This window comes from Gavialis gangeticus, unplaced genomic scaffold (assembly GCF_001723915.1).
Source record: "Gavialis gangeticus isolate Ggan-Ray unplaced genomic scaffold, GavGan_comp1, whole genome shotgun sequence".
Classification (NCBI taxonomy): Eukaryota; Metazoa; Chordata; order Crocodylia; family Gavialidae; genus Gavialis; species Gavialis gangeticus.
This window is the reverse complement of record NW_017729029.1, coordinates 43,459,837-43,481,144: the sequence shown is the minus strand read 5'-3', so window position 1 is coordinate 43,481,144 and position 21,308 is coordinate 43,459,837. Positions and strand designations below refer to the sequence as shown.

General features: G+C 41.8%; 1 protein-coding gene across 2 annotated transcripts in view; it reads right to left on the bottom strand.

Moving 5' to 3' along the window:
• LOC109300706 (ubiquitin carboxyl-terminal hydrolase 12) overlaps window positions 1–21,308 on the bottom strand; it is a 53,213-nt gene that overhangs the window by 31,860 nt on the left and 45 nt on the right. For both annotated transcript variants that reach the window (XM_019521495.1, XM_019521493.1), the window contains exon 1: window positions 21,167–21,308. This exon is cut by the window's right edge. In XM_019521495.1, coding sequence (XP_019377040.1) covers window positions 21,167–21,214 — 48 coding nt within the window. In that variant the 5' untranslated portion in view covers window positions 21,215–21,308. The remainder of the gene's footprint in view (window positions 1–21,166) is intronic.

The window sequence follows — 21,308 nt, the reverse complement described above, 5'->3', positions numbered from 1 at the left end:
ACACCCCCACACACCACATCCACACACACTGCCCCCAACAAACCCTATACCCATTCTCATGCCTCCACCACACTCCCCGCAATATATAAGAGTAAGACATCATTTTGAGGTATTATGCAATCACCTCTATATACGCAATGCAAATACACATAAATCAGGACAAAATATTTTTTTAAATAAAAAATTAAAATATGTTGTTGTCAATGTTTGATTTTTAGTATATAATTTGCTTTTTTCCTAGTTCCAAGATGGCAAATCCTCTTCCCAAAAGGAGTACTTCTGGAGGCAAGGGGAGGGACTTCTGGTTCCAAGATAATGACTGTGGGCAGGGCGCCTGTCAAGGGGCGGGGCTACACTTGCAGTCCTTGACAGCTCACCAAAACTCATTAAGCAGCCCTCCAGCTGAAATAATTGCTTGCCCCTGCCCTAAAATATGCAAAAAGACAGATATTTATCTCCCATCAACAGCACTCCCAGGTGATTTTCTAGGTCTTACACTGAACAATATGCTAACATTGCATAACCTTGTTTTTACGGCTGTAATGATTCAACAAATTTACAGATCAGCTTGTGTTACTGTAATGATAATTTTTATTTCATTTCATCACTGGCCTAGTTACTTTTATGTCCCATATTCTCTTTGCTCTCATTTGGGAAGCCCCAGATGGCAGGGCATTGTTCTTCATTCATCATTAACCAACTCAACCAACATTAAAGGAAAATATTAGCTAGACTAAAGGTACAATTATTCTCTTAGCTGAAGAGTGAAGCTGGCAGGCAGAATATTCTACATTATTTCTCCCACACACACACTGACATTAAATGGTAGATCCTCACATGGCCCAAATACAACGTATGGGTCTAATAGGAGTGAAGAACGGAGTATTTTTTGGCAATTTTTTTGTTTGTTTGTTTAAAAAAGTGCCGTTTCATATTCAATCTTTATCCCTCCCCCCAAGTTTGGGGCAAAAAACAACTCCCCCCGCAAAAAAACCAAACCCCAGCAACTCACAAACATTTCCATGATCCTTGCTTATAGACTATCCTTAGATGAGGTTACAAATCTTAGCAGTACTTTAAAATATTTTTAGCACCTTGTGTTATTGATTTTTCATCAAGCTCTACTTATCAACAAAGATGATATAATCCTAACAGGAAAAGGACCTTTATCAGTAATATGGAGAAAACACAAACCTGATTTTAGTTGTACAGAATGGCAGTTCTGCCTATGAGCAGAAAGAAAAGAACTGAAACCAAGCATGTTACGGTTCCTTTCCAAAAAAAAAAACACCCACACGTCCTTTCTTTCCTATAATCTTCTGGTAAAACAATTTAAAACTCCATATTAAAACTAAGAACATCAGAGATTTTCAGAACTAACATAAGAGCCTAAGACCCCTTCACTTAGCATATACTTTTAACAGCCTACCTCACTTTCGAAAATGGGACGTAGGCGCCTAAGGGTAAAAATTTCAAAAGCATGTGTGCAATTGATAATGTTTCCTACATTTGTAATGTTTTAATTCATGTTTACTCTATTATTGGTTTGAAGATCTCAGATTACTTTTAATAAACAGTTGGTTCAGTCTTCACATTTGATTAAAAACAACATGCCATCACTCAAACGTGCTTGTCTCACAATAGTTTTCTTGGAAGATACTGCTTTTGATGCATTTGCATTTTTCATACCATGTACTAGTGTCTCTGAAGCTCTGTCTACACTAATTTTTTGGGCACTACACTACCATCACCATTCCATAGCAGCAACGATAAAAGTGCTAGTGTGACCACTGTTATCCAAAGGAACACTCCTATCATTTCTTATGGCCACTGCAACTGAACTAATAGTACTGCCATGAAGGGTGTTTTCCCAAAAACGCTGTTGTAGGTATCTGGAACAACAGGTCTAGTGATGCTAACAAACAGCCCGTTTACCATTTTTGTTTTTGCCAAGAGTGCCTATCCCAAAGTAGTTTTCTTGGAAGATAACACTGCTTTTGATGCATTTGCATTTTTGCTACAATGTACTGATGTCCCTGGAGCTCTGTCTGCTTAAAATGAAATACTTGCGTCTTGCTGAGGGCCACAGGCTGTAACAGTTACGAATTTCTTGAGGAAAAATTCAGAGCATCCCAAACACCAAGAACCAAATTAACATTTAGAAGATTTATTCTCACCCTGAGATTTATATAGCTCCTTAGCACTAACATGAATTAAATATAAACATGAGAAAACCCCCCACTATACTTAACAGACATATTTCTGAGTAAAGTAAATCATTACACAACAAAATTTCAAAGCTGAAAGACTGTTTCTTCATGTATATCCCTTGGGAAAACTTCCTTGCTAAGGTTACAAGCTATATCCTCTTAATTGGAGTGAGATGTCACCTTCAATACCGTCTTTTCCACCACCTCAAACTGTTTTATTTTGTTACATTTACATAATGCCTTTCACCAGAAATAGCTTTTCAAAGAACACACATCAACTACTCATAGGAAAATCTTCCACACACTAGTGTAATACAAACATGAATTAGTTCTATTACAACTGATAATCAGCAACTACTTAAATGCACACGGCAATACTCTGCAAAGGTAAAGGAAGAAAATGAACAACAATCGAATGCAATCGAAATAGCAGTGGGAATTTAGGCAGACAAAAACAGTTGCTAATGACACCAGGGATAAGGAACTATCAGAAAGAAACATTAGTATTATAACCCACCTCTTTAAATGGGGCTTCAGACAAACAACAACATATTAATGTTATCTCACAATAACATGGAATGGCCACAATAAGAACTAGAACCTTATTTTGCTAAATGATGTGGAAACACGTGGGAAGAAATGCTTTGAAGAGTTTATTACTGAGTCTATAAAACAGGCTGAGAACAGCCTAAAGATATGCCTGTCTTCACATTGTGCAGGAAGAAAGATCAACACTGTTCAGACATGTAAAACTGTTTAAATGACTGCAGGAACTTCCTCTTATCCTCCCTATGATCTTGTGTCAGGTGTTTAACACTGGAGAAACAAATCAGTAAACCCTGATAACACGAGAGACAAAACTGTAGTGATGGTGCAGGCACCCACTGTACTCTAGCCTGCAGAAACGAGGAACAAAATCTCTGCACAAGCAATTATAAAATTTCCCAAGTAGCAACATATTTTAAAACTGTTCTCACCATTATACTGCAGGACTTACTGACATGAAATGCTCTTAAGCAATATGGCGATTCAATTAATTGCTCAATTATATTCTTTAAAAAAAAAAAAGTCCAAAAAACCATGCATACACACACTTAATTCTCACATTATGTTACAAAAAAAAATCCATGCACACGGGGCAGGCAAGCTTCTTTGAGTTGATGTGATCTCTTTTATCAGACCAACTGAGTAGTTGGGGAAAAGTTCTTTGCAAACTTTCAGGCACAAGCACCCTTCTTCAGGTATTGGGAGTCTTTGCTGTTCTGAGATCTCCAAGAAATGAAAGAAGCTAAAAGTGTGATAGGATGTCAGTGAGAATGTAAATAGGTGGAAATTAGGAACACAGTGTGTAAAGAAGTGAAGGGAGGGGGGAAAATGAGGAGGAAATAATGCCAAAGGTAAGTAAGGGAGACTCTACTGTAGTTGAGTTCTCCAAGGTAGAAGAGAAGCAGTCTGTGGAAAACAGTAAACAGCCGGAAATTAGGAAGACAAAGGGTAGAAAAGGAGGGAAGGGAAGGAAGTGGGGACAAGAAAAGTGTCAGGCTGGTGCCCAGTGAATCAGATATCAGGCAGGTTGTAATGTATTATAAATCCAATGTCTACATTGAACATGAATGGTACATGACCCCAGCGGCTGAGGGGGCACGGCTGTGCTGGCAGGAGCCCAGCGGCAGCGAGCTCCCACAGACGCCGCCAGAACCATCGTCAGCAGTGTCTTTTTGCAGAGGGTTCACCACCACGTGCTGGGGGCGCACGTGCACCTGCATGCACCCCCCTACACATTGCCCCTGATATTGAATCCATGATTTTTTGTGTCCAGTAGATTTATTAAGTGAAGTTTATAGGTTTGTTTACGGAAGGTGTTTCGTAAGTTTCCTTTGAGGACTAGAAGTGAGGGATTGGACAGGGAGTGACTGACACGTGTGAAGTGTGCACCCACAGGTAATTGGATATGTTTGTGCGTTCACTCTGGTGTGCAGTTGTTTTTTGGTTTCTTCCACATATTTTCTATCAGGGTATTTGGCACTGGTGAAACTCCTACTGGAATACTGTGCCCAGTTATGGTGTCACAAGTCAAAAAGTATGTTGATAAATTGGAAAGAGATGAGAAAAGAGCCATACAGTTGACATAGACTGGAAAACAAACCCAATGCCAAAAGACTCAATCCATTTAGCTTAACAAAAGCAAAGCTTGGGGGGGGAATTTAATAAGTCTAAGTACCTGCACAGGCAACTGAGATTTCAAAGCAACAGATAAAGGTGTATCAAGCACTGACAGCTAGACAAATATTGACTGAAAAAAAATAAGTTCTTGTTTAATAATGCAGATAATTAGCCCTTGGAACAACTTGGACCATGCACCGTGGTCCCTGATATCACAGGAAATTTTCAAAGCAAGACTAGATTTTTTTCCCTAAAAAAATACATTCTAGTAATCAAAACAGGAATTCAGGGAAGTCTTGTGGTGCATTGTTAACAATGGAGTCACAAGACAGAACTTCCAGTCCCATTTTATAGTTTATAAAGACATTGCTTTGTCCTTGCACTAGATTTGTACAAGATACACATTTGTACAAAGGCTGTATTCCAAAGTAGCTGAGTTTTAAAAACCTCCACAGATGGAGAGTGCACAAAGTCTCTGGTTAACCTGTTCCAGCGCTTTTCTACCCTCCATGTAAGAAAGTTTTTCCTTATACTGCATCTAACCTAAACTTCCCTTGCTGCAACCTGAGACAGTTGCGCCTTATTCTGTCATCTGCCACCACTGAGAACAGTCCAGACCCACCCTCTTTTGAATCTCCCTCCCTTCAGGTACTTGAAGGCTGGTATTAAATCCCCTCTCAGTCTTCTCTTGTCCAGACTAAATAAGTACAGTTCCCTCAAAGTCATGTGCCCCAGCCCCTGAACCATTTTCACTACTGAAATTTTAATATTTGACATTAATAAATTCTAGCAAATTACATACCTTATTTGGCTTCAAGAAATAACAACCATATGTTCTGACAGATACTTTTCCTAACAGCGCCAGTATCTTAGAACTGCTACAAAGGCCACTGAGGTCCATGGAAATATCCCAATCAGGGGTTGTCAACCGGGGGTACGCATACCCCCAGAGGTACTTGGGAGAGCCCTAGGGGGTATGTGCAGGCAGGTGGGGACAGAGCACCGCCACCCACCACGCTCCGCCACCACCTCCCAGGAGCAGGGCTGGGGGAGTGGGCAAGGGCAGCGGTTTCCCTCTCTGGACCACACAGGAGCTGGCCAACCAGCCGGCCACAGGGGGGGAGGGAAAAGAGTGGGAGGGGAGATCACATGCAGCCGCCACCACTGCCACCCACCACCCCTACCTATATGCTGCTGCTCTGTGTCTGGCCGCGCACCACCCCCTCTTCTCCCTCCCGGCTCTGCATCCAGCCGCCAGGGGTACACTGCTTTAAAAAGGTTCAAAACCCCTGTCCCAAATGATTGGCTACCTCTGGACAGGATTAACAGCTTCAACTGCACCTTCAGAGCTCTGGTACTAACTTTTTCTGCAATTTTTGACAGGTAACAAAATCTCCACCCTGCACTTTATTCCACCTAAAATGATGATATGTCAGCCTACCTTAAGGATTCTTGCAAAGTAAGTATAATCATGCAAATTTAAAGCATCTATTGCTCTTTTCTTCATCCAAGTAGCAGAAATACTGCCAGCTGCTAAACTGTGACCAAAAATCAACATCTGTAGAGGATGTATTTTCTACAGTAGTTCTTGAAATGACTCTCCCAAAGAGCACTGCTTCATGCATGCATCCTCATTAGGGAGAACTTTCCAAGAATAACTGTACTTCATTCCCTGCCAACCAGCATCAGACTCAAAGAATATCCTTTTAAAGGGTACAAACCAAGTTAAAATAAATTTGGCTCGAGATAATGGAGCAAGACACAAGATATTGAAGGCAAGTGATCTATACATGATTTTTAAAGTAATTTAAAAGATTTTATATCTAGAAACTGTTACCTTGCTAGTGAGCCCTAGGTACAGAAAACAGTTAATTACAGACAAACTTTGAGTTCATCTTTCATCTCCCACACTGATTCAATGAAGAGACAGGCCAATATTTGCTTCAAACAAATAAAAAAGGCAGAATGGAAGTGACTGAATAACATCCAGCAACAATGAGCCAAAGAACCCCAAACAAAAGTATTTTAAAGCAGCTTGTATTTACTTTGGTGAGGTGAAGAGACCAGTTTTCAAAAACACTCAACCTGAGGCACTAGCTGAGCAAGTCCTTCACAAGCTGCCTGAAAAAGCCCTAGAGCTGACTCCAGTTTTGACTGGAAATCAAGTGTGGAACTGAGAACTTATCTCTGGTGCTCTGTGAGCAGTGAATCATTTTTCCTTGATGAAGTCTGAAGGATTTATTTACTGAGCAACACTTCATGCAAGTGAAAAATTGAAGAGTATACACCCACATTCCAGCCCGATTATGTTGCCAGCTCTCAGAACTGCTGAAACTGGAGGAAGAGATGTAGCAACTCAAACTGCTTCCCCAGTGCAAGATTATTCCAACAGCGTATCCTGAATGCCTTGCTTAGGCCAGATTTAAATGATTCAGATGTGGATACAGTAGTTTTCTCAAGAGATCAGAGATTGATACAGGTCTCAACTTCTTTGAAATTCATAGCTACTATTTGTTTTCTACAGCTGGATGGATTATAGACCATCACCTGTCCAGAAGTCTGGAGGAAAGGAAGCTAAAAAAGATCACAATTGGATTTTGGAAAGAGGTTATTAACTTTGCCAATCCCATAGTACCTGAGGGGCTCTTCAGGCTTCATACAAACAGAAGAACAGGAGTAAGTAGCTTAGAACAAATGCACAGTGCAAAGAGAGAATTACGGTCTAGGGATGAGAATCATCTGTGTCCATATAAAAACTTAAGCTTTAAGTTATAATTGTATCTTTTAAGTACTATCAATTATAAATACATTCAACTTGCATTGAAGTCCAAATCCTATTACAAGTTTAGTCCTCCACAAGCCACACAGAAGAACTGTGATGCACCACTACTGGAATACTGATGAGAGTCTCAACTCTACAGTCCTACACAACTCCTGCAGTATTGAGCCAGAGAAGATTAACTTCACATATAGGTAGGGCTTGAAAAAATTTCTCACACATAGCATGAAAAGGTTTTTCCCTTCTGGAAGAATGATGTAAATTTTAGCATAACGCAAGCTTTTATTTAAACTTCTTTGCCATTACAAGGCATCTTTATAAATATGAAACTGCTATAAAACTGATACAATGTTACATTCCCAAATTTGGAGGCAGGCTGCACCACTGCATATGCTGCTGCTGACAACTTTACTAAAGTTAAAGAGAGTGAAATGAATAATCTGGTGCCAGTCTCAGGGCTGCTTTTCAGAATCATGCACGCTCCTCCTCTGGTTGTTGCTTGAATCTTAGTAGAGGCCACTGGCTATTAAGCACCTGATACATTTCATTATTTAACATGTCCTAATAGGGTAAGAGTATCTTCCATGTTTCAGGGATGCAGCTTGTAGCCAGCTGTGTTTGTCTAACACTGCTACAAGCTATATCCCTGAAATAGGGAAGATATTATAATTAGCCATTTGGAAATGTAAACTTCATTGCTAAACAGCAAATAAGCAAAACTCAACTCCCTGCCTAACATCTGCCACCCTCAGGGAAGAAACCTGCTGGAGCTGTCTGCCTGCCTAATCTGCATATTCACAGAGCAACTTTTTCACAAATGGACTTTGAAACTCAGGGGAACCTCACTATTCTTTACCTCCCCTGTGCAAGATGAAGTTTCTTTTCTACCCGGGGAAGCAAGGTTCTTTGAGTAGATGTGATACCTTTTATTAGACCAACTGAGAACTTTTACAGTCTGAACTCTTCTCTGCCTGATGAAGGGTGTTTGGACCTATAAGCTTGCAAAGAAAGATTTTTTTTTTTGCTACTATTTAGTTGGTCTAATAAAAGATATCACATTGAGTCCAAGAGTTTTGTCCGATTGGGGTGGACACTCAGATATCATGGCACAAAAGGAAAATAAGGTGTGTATCAAGAAAGAAGCAGCTGAGGTTGAGAGGAGTGGGACAAAAATTTGAGAGAGAAAAGTCTGTAGAGTGGTGAGGCAGAGAAGAGGTGCATGTCTGAATGTGTGCACACAACCATGTAGGTCATAGTTACCCAATTTTTAAAAGAAAAAATAGAAGGAAGGGAAGACAAAAGCAGACAACATAAAGTAAGCAAGCTGCATTTTTAAAAGGAACTCAAAAGAGAGTTAACAGACATTCTTAAAATAAAAGAAAGTATATGGTGAACAACTGGTTTATTCTTTTCAACTGCAAAGGGTGAGGCAGCAGAAGTCTTTTCCATCCTGATTAGCTGAATGATCCTTTGCTTTCCCCCCTGCCCCTCTTTCAGCTAAACTGACTCAAAACATGCCCCCATCTAACTGTATGCACCTGACCAAACATTAAAGAAAACAGGTGAGATGAGCTACTGCCACATCTGTTCGTTTGTTTTACTTTTAATGATTACAAGCTGTGCACCCAAAACAGATATTATATCTGGATGTGGTGGTTACTTTCCTTTGAGGCATTTATTTTTCATTTCATATGTTTTTTTTGACAGTAATAATTAAAGCACTTTATTTTTTTGTTCTCACGTGCAACCCTGAGAAATTCTAATATCATTATTCATAAGATGAATCATAATTTTGAAATGTATGCATTAACTCAGTAGAGGAGGTATTTCTAAGATGCTCAAGTTACACAGCCTTCTTGATATTACATTTAAAAAGATATGCAAAAGCATGAGCAGTCAGCAAGTTTATACCTGACTTTCCTGCTGTTGAAATAACCATAACTCAATCTAATGAGACAAATTAAAGATTTATTTTGAAAGAATGTAGGAATTATAAGTGCCAAAAAGACACTAATCTTGCCAAATATTTTCTGCAATGATTTTTTCTTGGAGGGAAAAAAAATATGAAAGTAAAAAAAAGAAGAAAAAGGAAAACAAAACCCACTAAGCCTTAGAACAAATCCCTTCTCATTTTCCAACCAAAATACTGGTCATAGAATCATAGAAAATTAGGGAGGGACCTCAGGAAGTCATCTAATCCAACTCCTCCTTTAAGCAGGAATGTCCCCAGCTAGATCACTTTGACCAAAGCTTTGTCTAGCCAGGTCTTAAAAAGACTCCAAGGATGAAGGTTCAACCACATCTCTGGGTAACCTGTTCCAATGCTTCCAACCCTTCTAGTGAGAAAGTTCTTCTTAATATCCAACCCAAACTTCTCTTGCTGCACCTTGAGACCATTGCTCCTTGTTCTGTCATCTGTCACTACTGAGAACAGTCCAGCTCCATCCTGCTATTAAATTCCCTCTCAGTCTTCTCTTCTCCAGACTTAATAAGCCCAGTTCCCTCAGCCTCTCCTCCTAAGTCATGTGCCCCAGCTCCCCTAACCATTTTCTCTGCCCTCTGCTGGACTCTCTCCAATTCATGTACATCATTTCTGTAAAGGGGGAGGGGGGGGTCCTAAACTGGACACAATACTCCAGATGTGGTCTCAACAATGCTGAATAGAGGGAAATAATCACTACTCAAAATCTGCTGGCAACACTCCTACTAATACAGCCCAGTATGCCATTAGCCTTCTTTGCAACAAGGACACACTGCTGGCTCATATTCAGTTTATTGTCTTCTATCAGCCCCAGATCCTTTTCTGCAGAGCTGCTGCCCAGCCAGTCGGTCCCCAGCCTGCACAGGGAATTGTTCTTTCCTAAGTGCAGGACTTTGCACTTGTCCTTGTTGAATCTCATGAGATTTCTTTTGGTCCAATCCTCCAATTTGTCAAGATCTCTCTGAGTCCCAGCCCTACCCTCCAGCATATATCTATTACTGCCCCCAGCTTGGTGTCATCTACAAACCTGCTGAGGGTGCACTCCATCTCATCTTCCAGGTCACTGATGAAAATATTGAACAAAACTGGACTCAGGACCAACCCCTGGGACACTCCACTTGATACGAGCTGCCAACTAGACATTGAGCCATTGACTACTTACTACCCTTTGAACCTGATGATCCAGCCAGTTTGCTATCCACCTTACAGTCCATTCCTCCAACCCGTACATCCTTAGTTTGCTTGCAAGAATGCTGTGGGAGACCATATCAAAAGTCTTGCTAAAGTTAACATATATCAAGTCCACCGCTCTTCCTGCATCCACAGAGCCAGTCATCTTGTCACAGAAGGTAATCAGGTCAGTCAAACATGACTTGTCCTTGATGAATCTAGATGGGAACTATATTTGCCCTTTTCCAATCATCTGGGACCTCTCTCAGTTGCCATGAGTTTTCAGAGATGATGGCCGTCAGCTCTGCAATCACATCAGGCAACTCCCTCAGCAGCCTCAGGTGCATCCCATCCAACTCCATGGGCTTGTACACATCCAGCTTGTCTGAATAGTCCCTAACCTGTTCTTTTGCCACTGTTGGCTGCTCACCTCCTCCCCAAACTGTTCTGCCAGGTGCTGTAATCTGGGAGCTGACCTTGTCTGTGAAGACTGTGATGAAAAAGGCATTGAGTATTTCAGCCTTTTCTGCATCATTTGTCACTGGGTTGCCTCACCCATTTGGTAAAGGATGCACACTATTCTTCCTTTTGTTGCTGACATACTTGTAGTAGCTGTTCTTGTTAACCTTCACATCCCTTGCTAGCTGAAACTCCAATTGCACTTTGACCTTCCTGATTTCATCCCTGCATGCCCAAAAAATACTCACATACTCCTCCCTAGCAGTTTGTCCAAGTGTCCATTTCTTATTAGCTTCCTTTTTATTTTAGCCCACTGAAGAGTTCCCTGCTAAGCCAAGCTGGCTTTCTACCATACTTGCTAGTCTTCCTGCATATCTGGATGGTTTGTTACTGCAAAGTGCAGCTGGTCTGCTAGTATGAGTTTGCTTACTCAGATTCTTGCAACGATTTTGTATAAATCATCCTGACAACATCTGGCTAATGTATGGATGTGCATATTTTAAGATATTCTACCTTTTCAGACACTAACTTCAGAACACTCACATGGAGACAGGACATTTTCACATGAATGACTTAAATCAGCAGTACCATTCAATAGAATGTATTGTACAAATGTTCTCAGAACCACAGAAACAATCCCTACAGCATATATTATTTTAAAAACTATGCACAGTTAAAGTTACCCCAAATTTAATTAATCACTACCTTATTTAGAATATATTCAAAGATGATACCATAATACAGGGGTCAGCAACCCCTGGCACACTTGGCCAGAGCATGGCATGCAAAACCATTTTGCTGGGCACACGCACCTCAGGGTGGATGGCAGGGAAGGAGCTGGGGCTGCGCTGCCACAATGAGTGCCCCTCACAGCTCCCCTGCCATCTGCCCCTGGCATGCCAACATCTTACGAAATCAAGGTTGGGGTGTTTTTGGCACTCTGCCCAAAAACACTGCCGACCCATAATACTTCTTCTAACATTATTCTTAAGAGACGGAAGCTCCATTGGCTCATTTAAAATGGTGCCTTGATAGACAATTTCACATATAGCAGGGAAATCTGACCACATATCCCTATCCCATTACAGTTAATACATGTCAGTACAATTAAATTAAGCAAGTTATAGTTGACAGAGCCTCTGCAAGTAGCTTTCAACCAGATGCTTATTTATACCATATGTTTTGGTCTGCTAAGGCTCTGCAGCATTTCAGAGGAACCTTATGAAATCAAATGGAAACCACAAAGTAACTAGAGAATTGGTATGTATTAAAATAAACAAATGTCATTTGAGATACTAGCCTGGACACTGCTGATGCTTCAGCTCTTGACCTCACTGCACTGAACTAGCAGCCAAGGCTACAGAGACATTCAAGATGCTCCCCCGTCCCAAAGAGCTTGTATCTTCAAGAATAAGGAGGCAAAACAGTGAAAATGGTACATAAAATGTGGTATATGCCTAATAAGTACAGTTCGGTACATAAAATCTAGTACTTGCCTAATAAGTCTTGCTGGTGGTATCTCTGGCTAATCATTTGTTTTATCTGAAGAATTCTTTTTAGAAGTTGGCATAAGTTTTAGCCTTGGAGGATAGATAAATGAGAGGATGTGGGCTTTAAAATGGGGCCCCACCAAGTGGGTACACTTGTAGCATGAGTAAAGAAGTGACCCAAGATGAAAAACAAGATGCAGGCAAAACAGAATGAGTTAGAACTTTGAGTAAGAACAAGGAAACGGAATAGAGTGAGGAGTTTCATCAGGTCTAGCAGCCTTCACATTGCTAGACTAGCCACAAGCAGCTGCTCCTATTTCCTGAGCAACGAAATAGTCATTTTTTGTTTTAAACTGTATTTGTATTTTTTTCTTCAATGTGATCTCAGACAATTTGTGGAATATGTACCCTTCCCCATATTTTGTTTCAGAAACAGGACTTGTACACCAAAACTGGCCTTCAAAAATGAGATTTTCATTTCCAAACCTTAACTTCTTGAGTTGTGTTGCTACAGTGCAACAGCCTCAAATGCAGATATGAAAAAAAATGTCAGTTCAGCCTATCTAGCTATGATTTATGTTTTAAAGTGATCTCCTTTGCTTTAGTCAAATAAAGCTTCAAATAGGCATAGCAAGTTACAGTAACTTGAACTTCTGATTTCAACACTATTATTAGACAAGTAAAACGAATCAGCATAACAGCATCAAAGATCTGGCAGGACTAGTAAATACAACAGAATCTCACTAAACTGCACCTCACTAATCTACAGGCTTTACAAACTGAGTGAAAAAAAATGACCATCTTTGCCAACTCCTTAAGAATGTAAACTGCACGGTGCCATAGTTAATTTTCAATGTACACAGGCCTCATTGAAAACTACAAAATAGTGCAAAGTCAGTTTACTCCTACAGCACACTATCTGAAACTGAACTTTTTAACTAAATCAGTAGCATCTGTTTGGTGATCCATTTTAATTTAATCTGATTATTAAATAAGGCACGGAAAAGAAAACGAGCAGAAGGCTTTTGTAACTTCCCAGGATCTGGTCCTTAATTACTCATATAGAAGATAGTAATTCAGCATGGGGCTGCCATAATTCATGCACTCCGGTGATAATGCATGTAGTCAAAATGAGGCTGCAAAGCATCCAGTTAGAAAGGAGATATGAAAAGAGGTAGGGGGTAGGAGATTTAGAAGGGTAGGAGATACAAAACCAACTGAAGAAGCTGAGAGCCTGAACAAGTTGCTTGGAACCTTTGTCCAATTGTAATTACTGATGAGCAGATCCACCAGCCAGGGGAGGTGCAGTTAAACTCCAAACTATGAGATGGTTCCAGTTCTCCCCTAAAAGTTTTCTGTATTAGTAAAAATTAAAAACTGAAACAAAAGAACCAACAGTCCTGCTTCCTTCCTGGGTCTCTTGGCTTTAGTTGTCTCCAGGCGTCTATAGCCTCTTGAAGCTGAGGCTTTCCGTCAGACAACTGCTGCTCCCTCCAGGTATACGCAAGAGGTAGAGAGTCCCTTCAAAGATCACTCCCTGTCTCTGGGTTCCCACTGTCTGACCCAGTGCTGAAGAGACAGAGCAGGCATGTGTCCTCCCAGTACAATTTATAGATTTAAAGGGCAATATTTCTGGATAAAATGAGCTCGCTAGAACACATTTGGGTCCCTGGACCCAGATACAGATTATCAGCAAGTATTTTGCAAACCATAAACAAAAACACAGTCTGATCTTCACGCATCAATCCAACACAATGACCAAAGGGAGCAATGATATAAAGGAAACAGGTGGTGATGAAAGGCAAAACCTAATGTTAGGGATGAAGCTTCAGATATGAAATGCTTACAGATTAAGCTGGCACAGAAATGGAGGGGTACAGAAATTCAGTCCCAAAACCTATCAGTAGCTGCAGTCACACCCAGATGCATGAGGGCTTAAGTAGGCAAGTCATCGGGCATGGACTCAAAAACTCAGGAGCAGGAAGGAGCAGAGAAGGCAACACAAAATGACTGTTTACAACACAACGCATTATCTTGACCACAAGATGACAGACCTCCCATACTGACATCTGCAAGATGGGAGACTGGAGTCTGGTATGCTTTTGCAGAAGGGCATACAAAAGATATATAAAGGCATCAGGGCTGTGTATGCATTTACATTATTTTTCCTAAAACCTGATTCTTGTACCAGCCATGCAAAATGGAATAATACAGGCAACTCACTTGAATGAACTGATCTGTTCTGCTACTTTATTGAATTTCCTTAACTAATTATATACCCTATTGTTTAAGCCAGTGATTCTCAACCAGGGTGACACAGGACCTTGAGATCCTTTTAAGGGTGCCACAGGATGCTGTAGAATACAAGGTGTGTAGGTGTTTGCACAGGATTTCAAAGATAAAGCCCAGAGATTTCAAAAAGGAATCAGCAGTGTCAAAAGCATTCTGACTTGGTGTGGTCTGAGTTGTTTGGAACAGGAGAACTGTTCTACTCTCGTTAAGTGATCAAGAAATGAGTGAAAGCTAAGAACAAGTGGAGCAAAGTTGAGGATCGCTGCTTTAAGCAGTCCTAGAAAAATGTCAGAAGGGCTTTTAACACTGAGGTATTATTTCAAATAAATAATGCATCATAGCTTCCCTGGGGTGGGCTGCACATTTCCCACAGTCTCCTTATCGTTTCACAGAAAGGAGATTACAGGTCTCCCACTGCATGAACAGCCATGAGCTTGGGTCTTTAAACCTTTGGAGATCCTTAAAACAAGGTGCACATCAGGACACCACTGCCCACAAAAGTTTCCATATGGAGACCTACACCTTCAGAGGCTCCCTCAGAAGTTACTTTATTATGCACTGCCTATTGACACACATTCAAAAACTCCACCACCTATAGGGAGTGCTGCAAAGCAGTACCTAGAGTCAGAAATGCACCCACATCAATAAAGAGAACAGCTATACCATGTTCTTCACTACCTCCACATTGAGCTCTATGGCCCCCTGAGACTTCTGAAGTGTCTGGAGGAAAGACAGAAGTAACAGCTGCTGCTCTCCTTTGCATGCGAGAACAGCCACTGCTTGCTAGTCTGTGCTTCACAGCAAAGGACAGCATGATACCCAATGATATGACCTGTTAAACTACAAAAGCAAGACACTCAGTTCTCATTTAGTTTGATTTTGGTTGAGAAGTCATGTGTTTTTTTCTTTTGTAGGTATGCTGAAAAAGCCTATGGGTATGCTACTGCTCCATGAGACAAGTGGCCTTACTTGCAAGCAAAGAACTGTTAAGTGTGCAATACTATCAGAACCTGACATGGAATAATTTACCAGCTACCTACCAGCTAGAGACCAAGTCAAGAGACAGGTGAAAACCACAAGCGTACACCAGAACTAGAAATGATTATCAAGAAGTGCAGCCTAGTCCTCACTGCTGGATGCAGGGAGGGCACTGGAATTGTAGACAGGGGCTGACCCAGGACCTTATCTGAGATTCAAACCTCCCTTCAGAGCAGACTATGGTGATTGCCAAATGTCCCACCACACCCAGATACGCAACTGTAGGATGTCTTCTACAATACACTACATCAGTATAGCCATGAAGTACAGCCACTGGCCTCGCACGCAAATCCCCACTGAAGCATATTAAGCAGACACACACACAGCTATAGGAGTGAACAGCCCCTATATAAGCTTGCTAAATTCCACTCCATTGTAATAAACCTATGTGATGCCAACTGGAAATTACTAGACAAATCACACAATAACCCCATGTAGCTGGGACTAAAAACCCCAACTCCAAAATTAACACTTTCATTTAAGCTAAAAGGGTTCTCCTCAGCTGGTCCCTTATGCCCTTGCAGGGCTAGCCATTAGAAAGTGAAGCAGCAAATATCTGCAGAGAGATAAAAGTTAGAGAGCACTGCCAACGGAAAATAAAACCACACTAATTCAGTAACAAAGAGGCCCTCCACAGACATGGAGGAAGACAAGGCAGAAGTGACCCTTCAGGAAAGCATGTACAGTCTCCATTTGCTTATTAAATCTTGCATCTTCGTTTTAAGTCTCAGAACTGTTACCAACCTGGAACATCCCCATGCCCCCCCAGTCACTGCTAACCTACACCCTGCATTACATTGGAGTATTAAAAGCTAGTGGATGAATCTTGTAGAAAGTAATTTAGCAGATGACTTGCCAAGGCTGCAGACAGCTGCATATCTTCCCCCAAAATGTACAGTTTGCTAGTGTTCATCAACAAACTTTCACTGTGAAGAGACCTCCTTTAATTTAATCTTAAATCAAGAAGTAGAACACAGTTTAGTATGGAGGATGGATTTTGAAGCTGAATGATTCCCCCTCTGTGCACAGAAAATATTTAACAATAAGATGGTGCCATCTCACTTGCAAATGCATTTTACACCTCTTTTAAAAACAAAAGAATGCAAAACCATCCTTGACATAACATAATTTTCTTGGTGTCTGTAGCTAGTACTGGAGTTTATTTGCAAATGATGCAGTTCCCCTCCCTCCCCCTTCCAGAACTGAAACTAATAATTAGGTCCATGCTGTACTTAAATGGAGAACAAAAATAGGATTGCCATCAACGCAAATGCTGAATGAGGGTTCTCCAGGCATGCGTTGCTAGTTTTTCAGAGCTAAGGACCTAGTGGGAAGTGGCTTTAATTAGCTTACTGAAATGTACTATTACTTTAGGAAGGAGGAGAATGGTCAGATTAGTGCTTTACTGCTAACAGCTGTAAAAGCATTTGGTTGCGTTCCTATGCTATTGATAATGAAAAGAAAAAAATTAAAAGGAGACTTCTGACGAAAATGTTTCTGAGGGTAAGTCTGAAGCCGAGGGAGAAACTATACAGAAAAAAAGCACTACCATTATGAAAGATAGTGCCCTTTCTCCTCTCCTTCTCAGGAAAACTACAGCAACCAAACTGAACATCATTTTAATTACCGCAATTGCTATGGATGCACAGAGGAACACCCCTGCAAAACCATCAGATGCTGAATAACATCAGGGAAAATATGTTGGTGTTTGTCTTGGTGGCATAAGATAAAATGAAATGTCACCAATATTCTCTCCAAGATAAACCCTTGATTAGTCTCACAGTCATTTACCAAAGACAGAAACATTCCTGAAGCACTTGACAAAGATAATTGTTGGTCAGAAAGGAAAAAAAGTCAGACAAATCTGACAAATACTCAGGCAATATTAGTCTACGCAGAACTCGCTGGTAGTTTGTAAGGATCTGTCTAGTCATATGATGTTGACTTTCCTTTCCAGCAGGCAGCTAAAACACACTAAATATTTTCTTATGCATTTCCACTGCTTGTCACTGGTGCAGTTACCACAGGATATTATGTAATCACCAACACAAGAGACATGGTCATGTACACAAAACAGAGTATTTGGGAGACAGTTTCATGATTCAAGCTCCAACAAGTTTGGAAATCCTTTTAGGATAGGAAGCTTGGTTACATGTTACCTTCCCTAGTAGGGAGATGGAATTCAAAATAAACAGAATACAACTAATAATTTAAAGAGGCATCACTGTCTAGCAGGACAATCACAAGACTGGAATTGGGAGACCTAGTTTCCAAAATGTAAGAATTCTGTGTCTACTTGTAACTCATCCTGGGAGTCAGAGAATAACCTCCTGTGCTTTAGTTTTCTCAAGACGACATATTGTAAGAACTGCCTATATGATGTTATGTGCTGTAGCAGGAACCACATGTTAATAAAATCCTTAAAAAAAAAAAATCATCTCGATACACCTCATTAAAGTAAATAAATTATTTAGTTTAATAAATGATGTTTTTTTCCTGCCAAGCAATCCATTTTCATGTTATGGTAAAAGTGAATACACTGGGAGGTTTTTTTCTTACTAGTCATTAATCTTCAAAGTGGGTATAAACTATGATAGTTTTGCTTAAAACTACTACAAACAGCAGACCAAAGTTCTGTATTACTTGAAAATAAAACTATGGGTGAGCTTTACAATAAACTCAGTCACAGTAAATTAAATAACTTTATATTTTTGTAGGGACATTCATCCTAGCAAATGCTGTTACAACCTCTGAAGTGCATAAATTGGGGAGAATTTTCTTTGGAGTAAAGGCTGTTATTTTTTGCTGCCAGAGGCACAAACAGTTTTTGCCAGAACTAATAAATAACTCCTCCCCTTGAACCAAGAGTGATTTATATAACTAAAACATGGTTCCATAAAGTTGTAATTTGGTAAGATAACCAGGAGTAACTACCTTCACTCTTGCACAAAGCTAACTTTCAAGCTGAGTGCTGATTCAACATGGATATCATCTGCTACTTGTTCATCTACTGCAACATCAGGACAGGAAGAGAAACAATGCAAAAGCTAACACTTAATAGTCACTATGAAAATGTTACTATGAAAAAGCCATTGAACACTGCAAGGGAGCCTTTGTGATACGAGCACAGGAAATGCACTGCTTTACATTTGCCTTTTTAATCAGATAATTGGCTACCTGGGTTAGGGAATGTGTCCAAAACATTAGCTGCCTTTGGTCAGGGAATTCTGCAGCTAGTACAGTGCATTTACTTATGGCAGAGGTTCACAATTCTTGTAACTGCATAACATGACACCAGCCCCAGTTTTAAGCCTTTTGCTTACACCAGGGGTCAGCCAGATCCGGCCCACCAAGGGATTCTATCTCGCTTGTGAAGGGTCCCTATGGAGACTAGCCAGGACTCCCACAGACGGGACACACTTAGCCAGGCAGATGGGATGGGACCACAGATGGGTGGTGGGCATTGTCTGGGAATGGAATGGGTGGGCACGGTTAGGGCCAGGATCACAAGGCAAAGACAGTGCAGGAGTGAGGCCACAGCCTGGGGCAGAGCCACAATCCACTCCCCACAGACCCCTGCCCACAGAACTGACGCCTGTGGCAGGGACACGCAGGGAGGATTGTAGCTCTGCTGCAAGTCCTGTGGTGTCACCACTCTGCAAACCTGGCCCGCTCACCTGTCCCACTTCAGATGCCGCTCCCCACCTGTCCATGGTCCCTATGAATCTATGAATCCCATCCGCCTGCCCACAGGGGTCTTGGGCTGGTCTCCACGGAGACCCCACCTGCCTGCCTGGCACTCCCAGCCCTGGGTGCAGGGCAGATGGGCTGGATAAGATCAATTGCCCTTCCCCCACCCACTGGGCTAGAAACACCCCCACCCACTCTGTCAGCCTGCAGCAGCTCACAGAAGCTTCTTAAATGGCCCTGCACCCCAAACAAGTGCCCATCCCTGGCTTACACTGTACCAGACATGTCTGTTAACAGTACCTTTTTTGGCCCCACTGCCAACTTTATAAGATAATATTATATACTTAACTGCATAACTTGTGAAAGAGATTAGGAACTGTCAATTATAAGGTTTCTCAAACAGCCTTGAATTGACCAGGTCCAGTCAGTTTCAAGGTTGCCATTAGAAGCATACAGAAATAAATAAGAAATAAAGTCACCAGCCCAAATGAAGGCAAAAAAGTTTAGCAGACTGTTCCTGCTATTCATGAGTGCTGTTTACATTGAACTGGAGTAAGTGCACATCAGGCGCAGCATTTTGTCAGTCCCAAGGCTATCCACTTAAGTGGAGTGCTCTGCAGCTGTCCACCCACTTCCTATGGGTTTAATTTCACTTGCTGTTGTGGTGGGAAAGTGCAGGTACAAATATAAGCAAACACTTTCAAAGGCGTGTGTGAGGAGGATATGAAACTGCAGTTAGTTCACTACAGAAAAACCTCATGAGCCCAGAAAATTATAGACATGTTACATTTTCCATTGCAGTTAACCTGAAAGCACTGAGATCAGGGAGGCATTCAGTAGCAAAGATTAGTCAAACATATTCATATTTTGTATTAAAATAGGTTCTACGCACTTTAAATACACTGCACCCAACCACATCGTGTGGTCCAGCAATGATTTCAAGTTAATCAAAAACGGTTGGTCAGGATTTTAAATTAGAGCCCCCCTCCAAAAAAACCCACCCCTCTAGACAGCGGGTAGCAGCCCTGAAAATCAGGAACAGCACTTTCTTTTCAACTCCATACTGAACTGACACTGCAGCCCACTAAGCTGTGTAGATACATTGCTAGACAGAAATCCTTCTGGAAGAAGTAAAACAGAAGTTAGACTGCTGATGGTAATTCAGATCCCTTTGGATTATATGAAGAGTGAGGTAAAGTCCAATTCCAACCAGAACAACCAGTCCTGCCACCTTAAAGTCCAGGTATAATTGTACTGGATAAGCGACGGCCTTTCATTAACAAGATCTCTCAAATTACTGCAGTGTTTCCGCACTTCTTACAAGATGTACGGTTGCCTCAGAAGCAGCATATTGCCTTAGCGAAGCAACGAACTAACTGCTCGGTCTTTTCTAGACTTACAACCTGGCATAAAGACAAGCTTGCCAAGCACCACGGCCCCATGAATCCGAGAGCCACGACGCCATCGTGTGAAACCCACGCGGTCCTTCCTGCACATATTCAACCGCTGGGAGATGACTTACGTTTATTGACCATAATAATGCTCGTTTCATGTGAGTAAAAGTACGGGCGGCGCTCGATAGTCCCGGCAGTGCTTAGCCCCACTATTCCCCTTCGCTCATGAAAAGCAGTCACTGCCTACGGCCTTTCATTCGCACTACGGTCTGAGCTCCTGCAAAGCTTCTTACGGGATCAGGGCTGGGGGGCGGGGGGCACTCTCAAAGCCTGGCAACTGGCCGTTTAAAGTTGGGCCGCTGCTCCTCACCCCCTTGGGCACAGCCCTGGCCCCAGGAGGGGCTGATGCACGCGCACTGCCCGTTATGGGCACCCCGCGCACGCCGCACAGGGGCAGGGGGCCCGCTGCCGTGGAGGCCACGGACAAGCCGGGCGCTCACCATGGTACAGATGGAGGCGAGTCTCCGGACCGTCATCAGCATTTCCATCCGCCCGAGCCGGCCCCGCAGCCCGCGGCCGCCCCCGCAGCCGCCGCCGCCATGTTGGGACCCGACTGACAGCGGCAGCCGGGGCCGCAGGTGG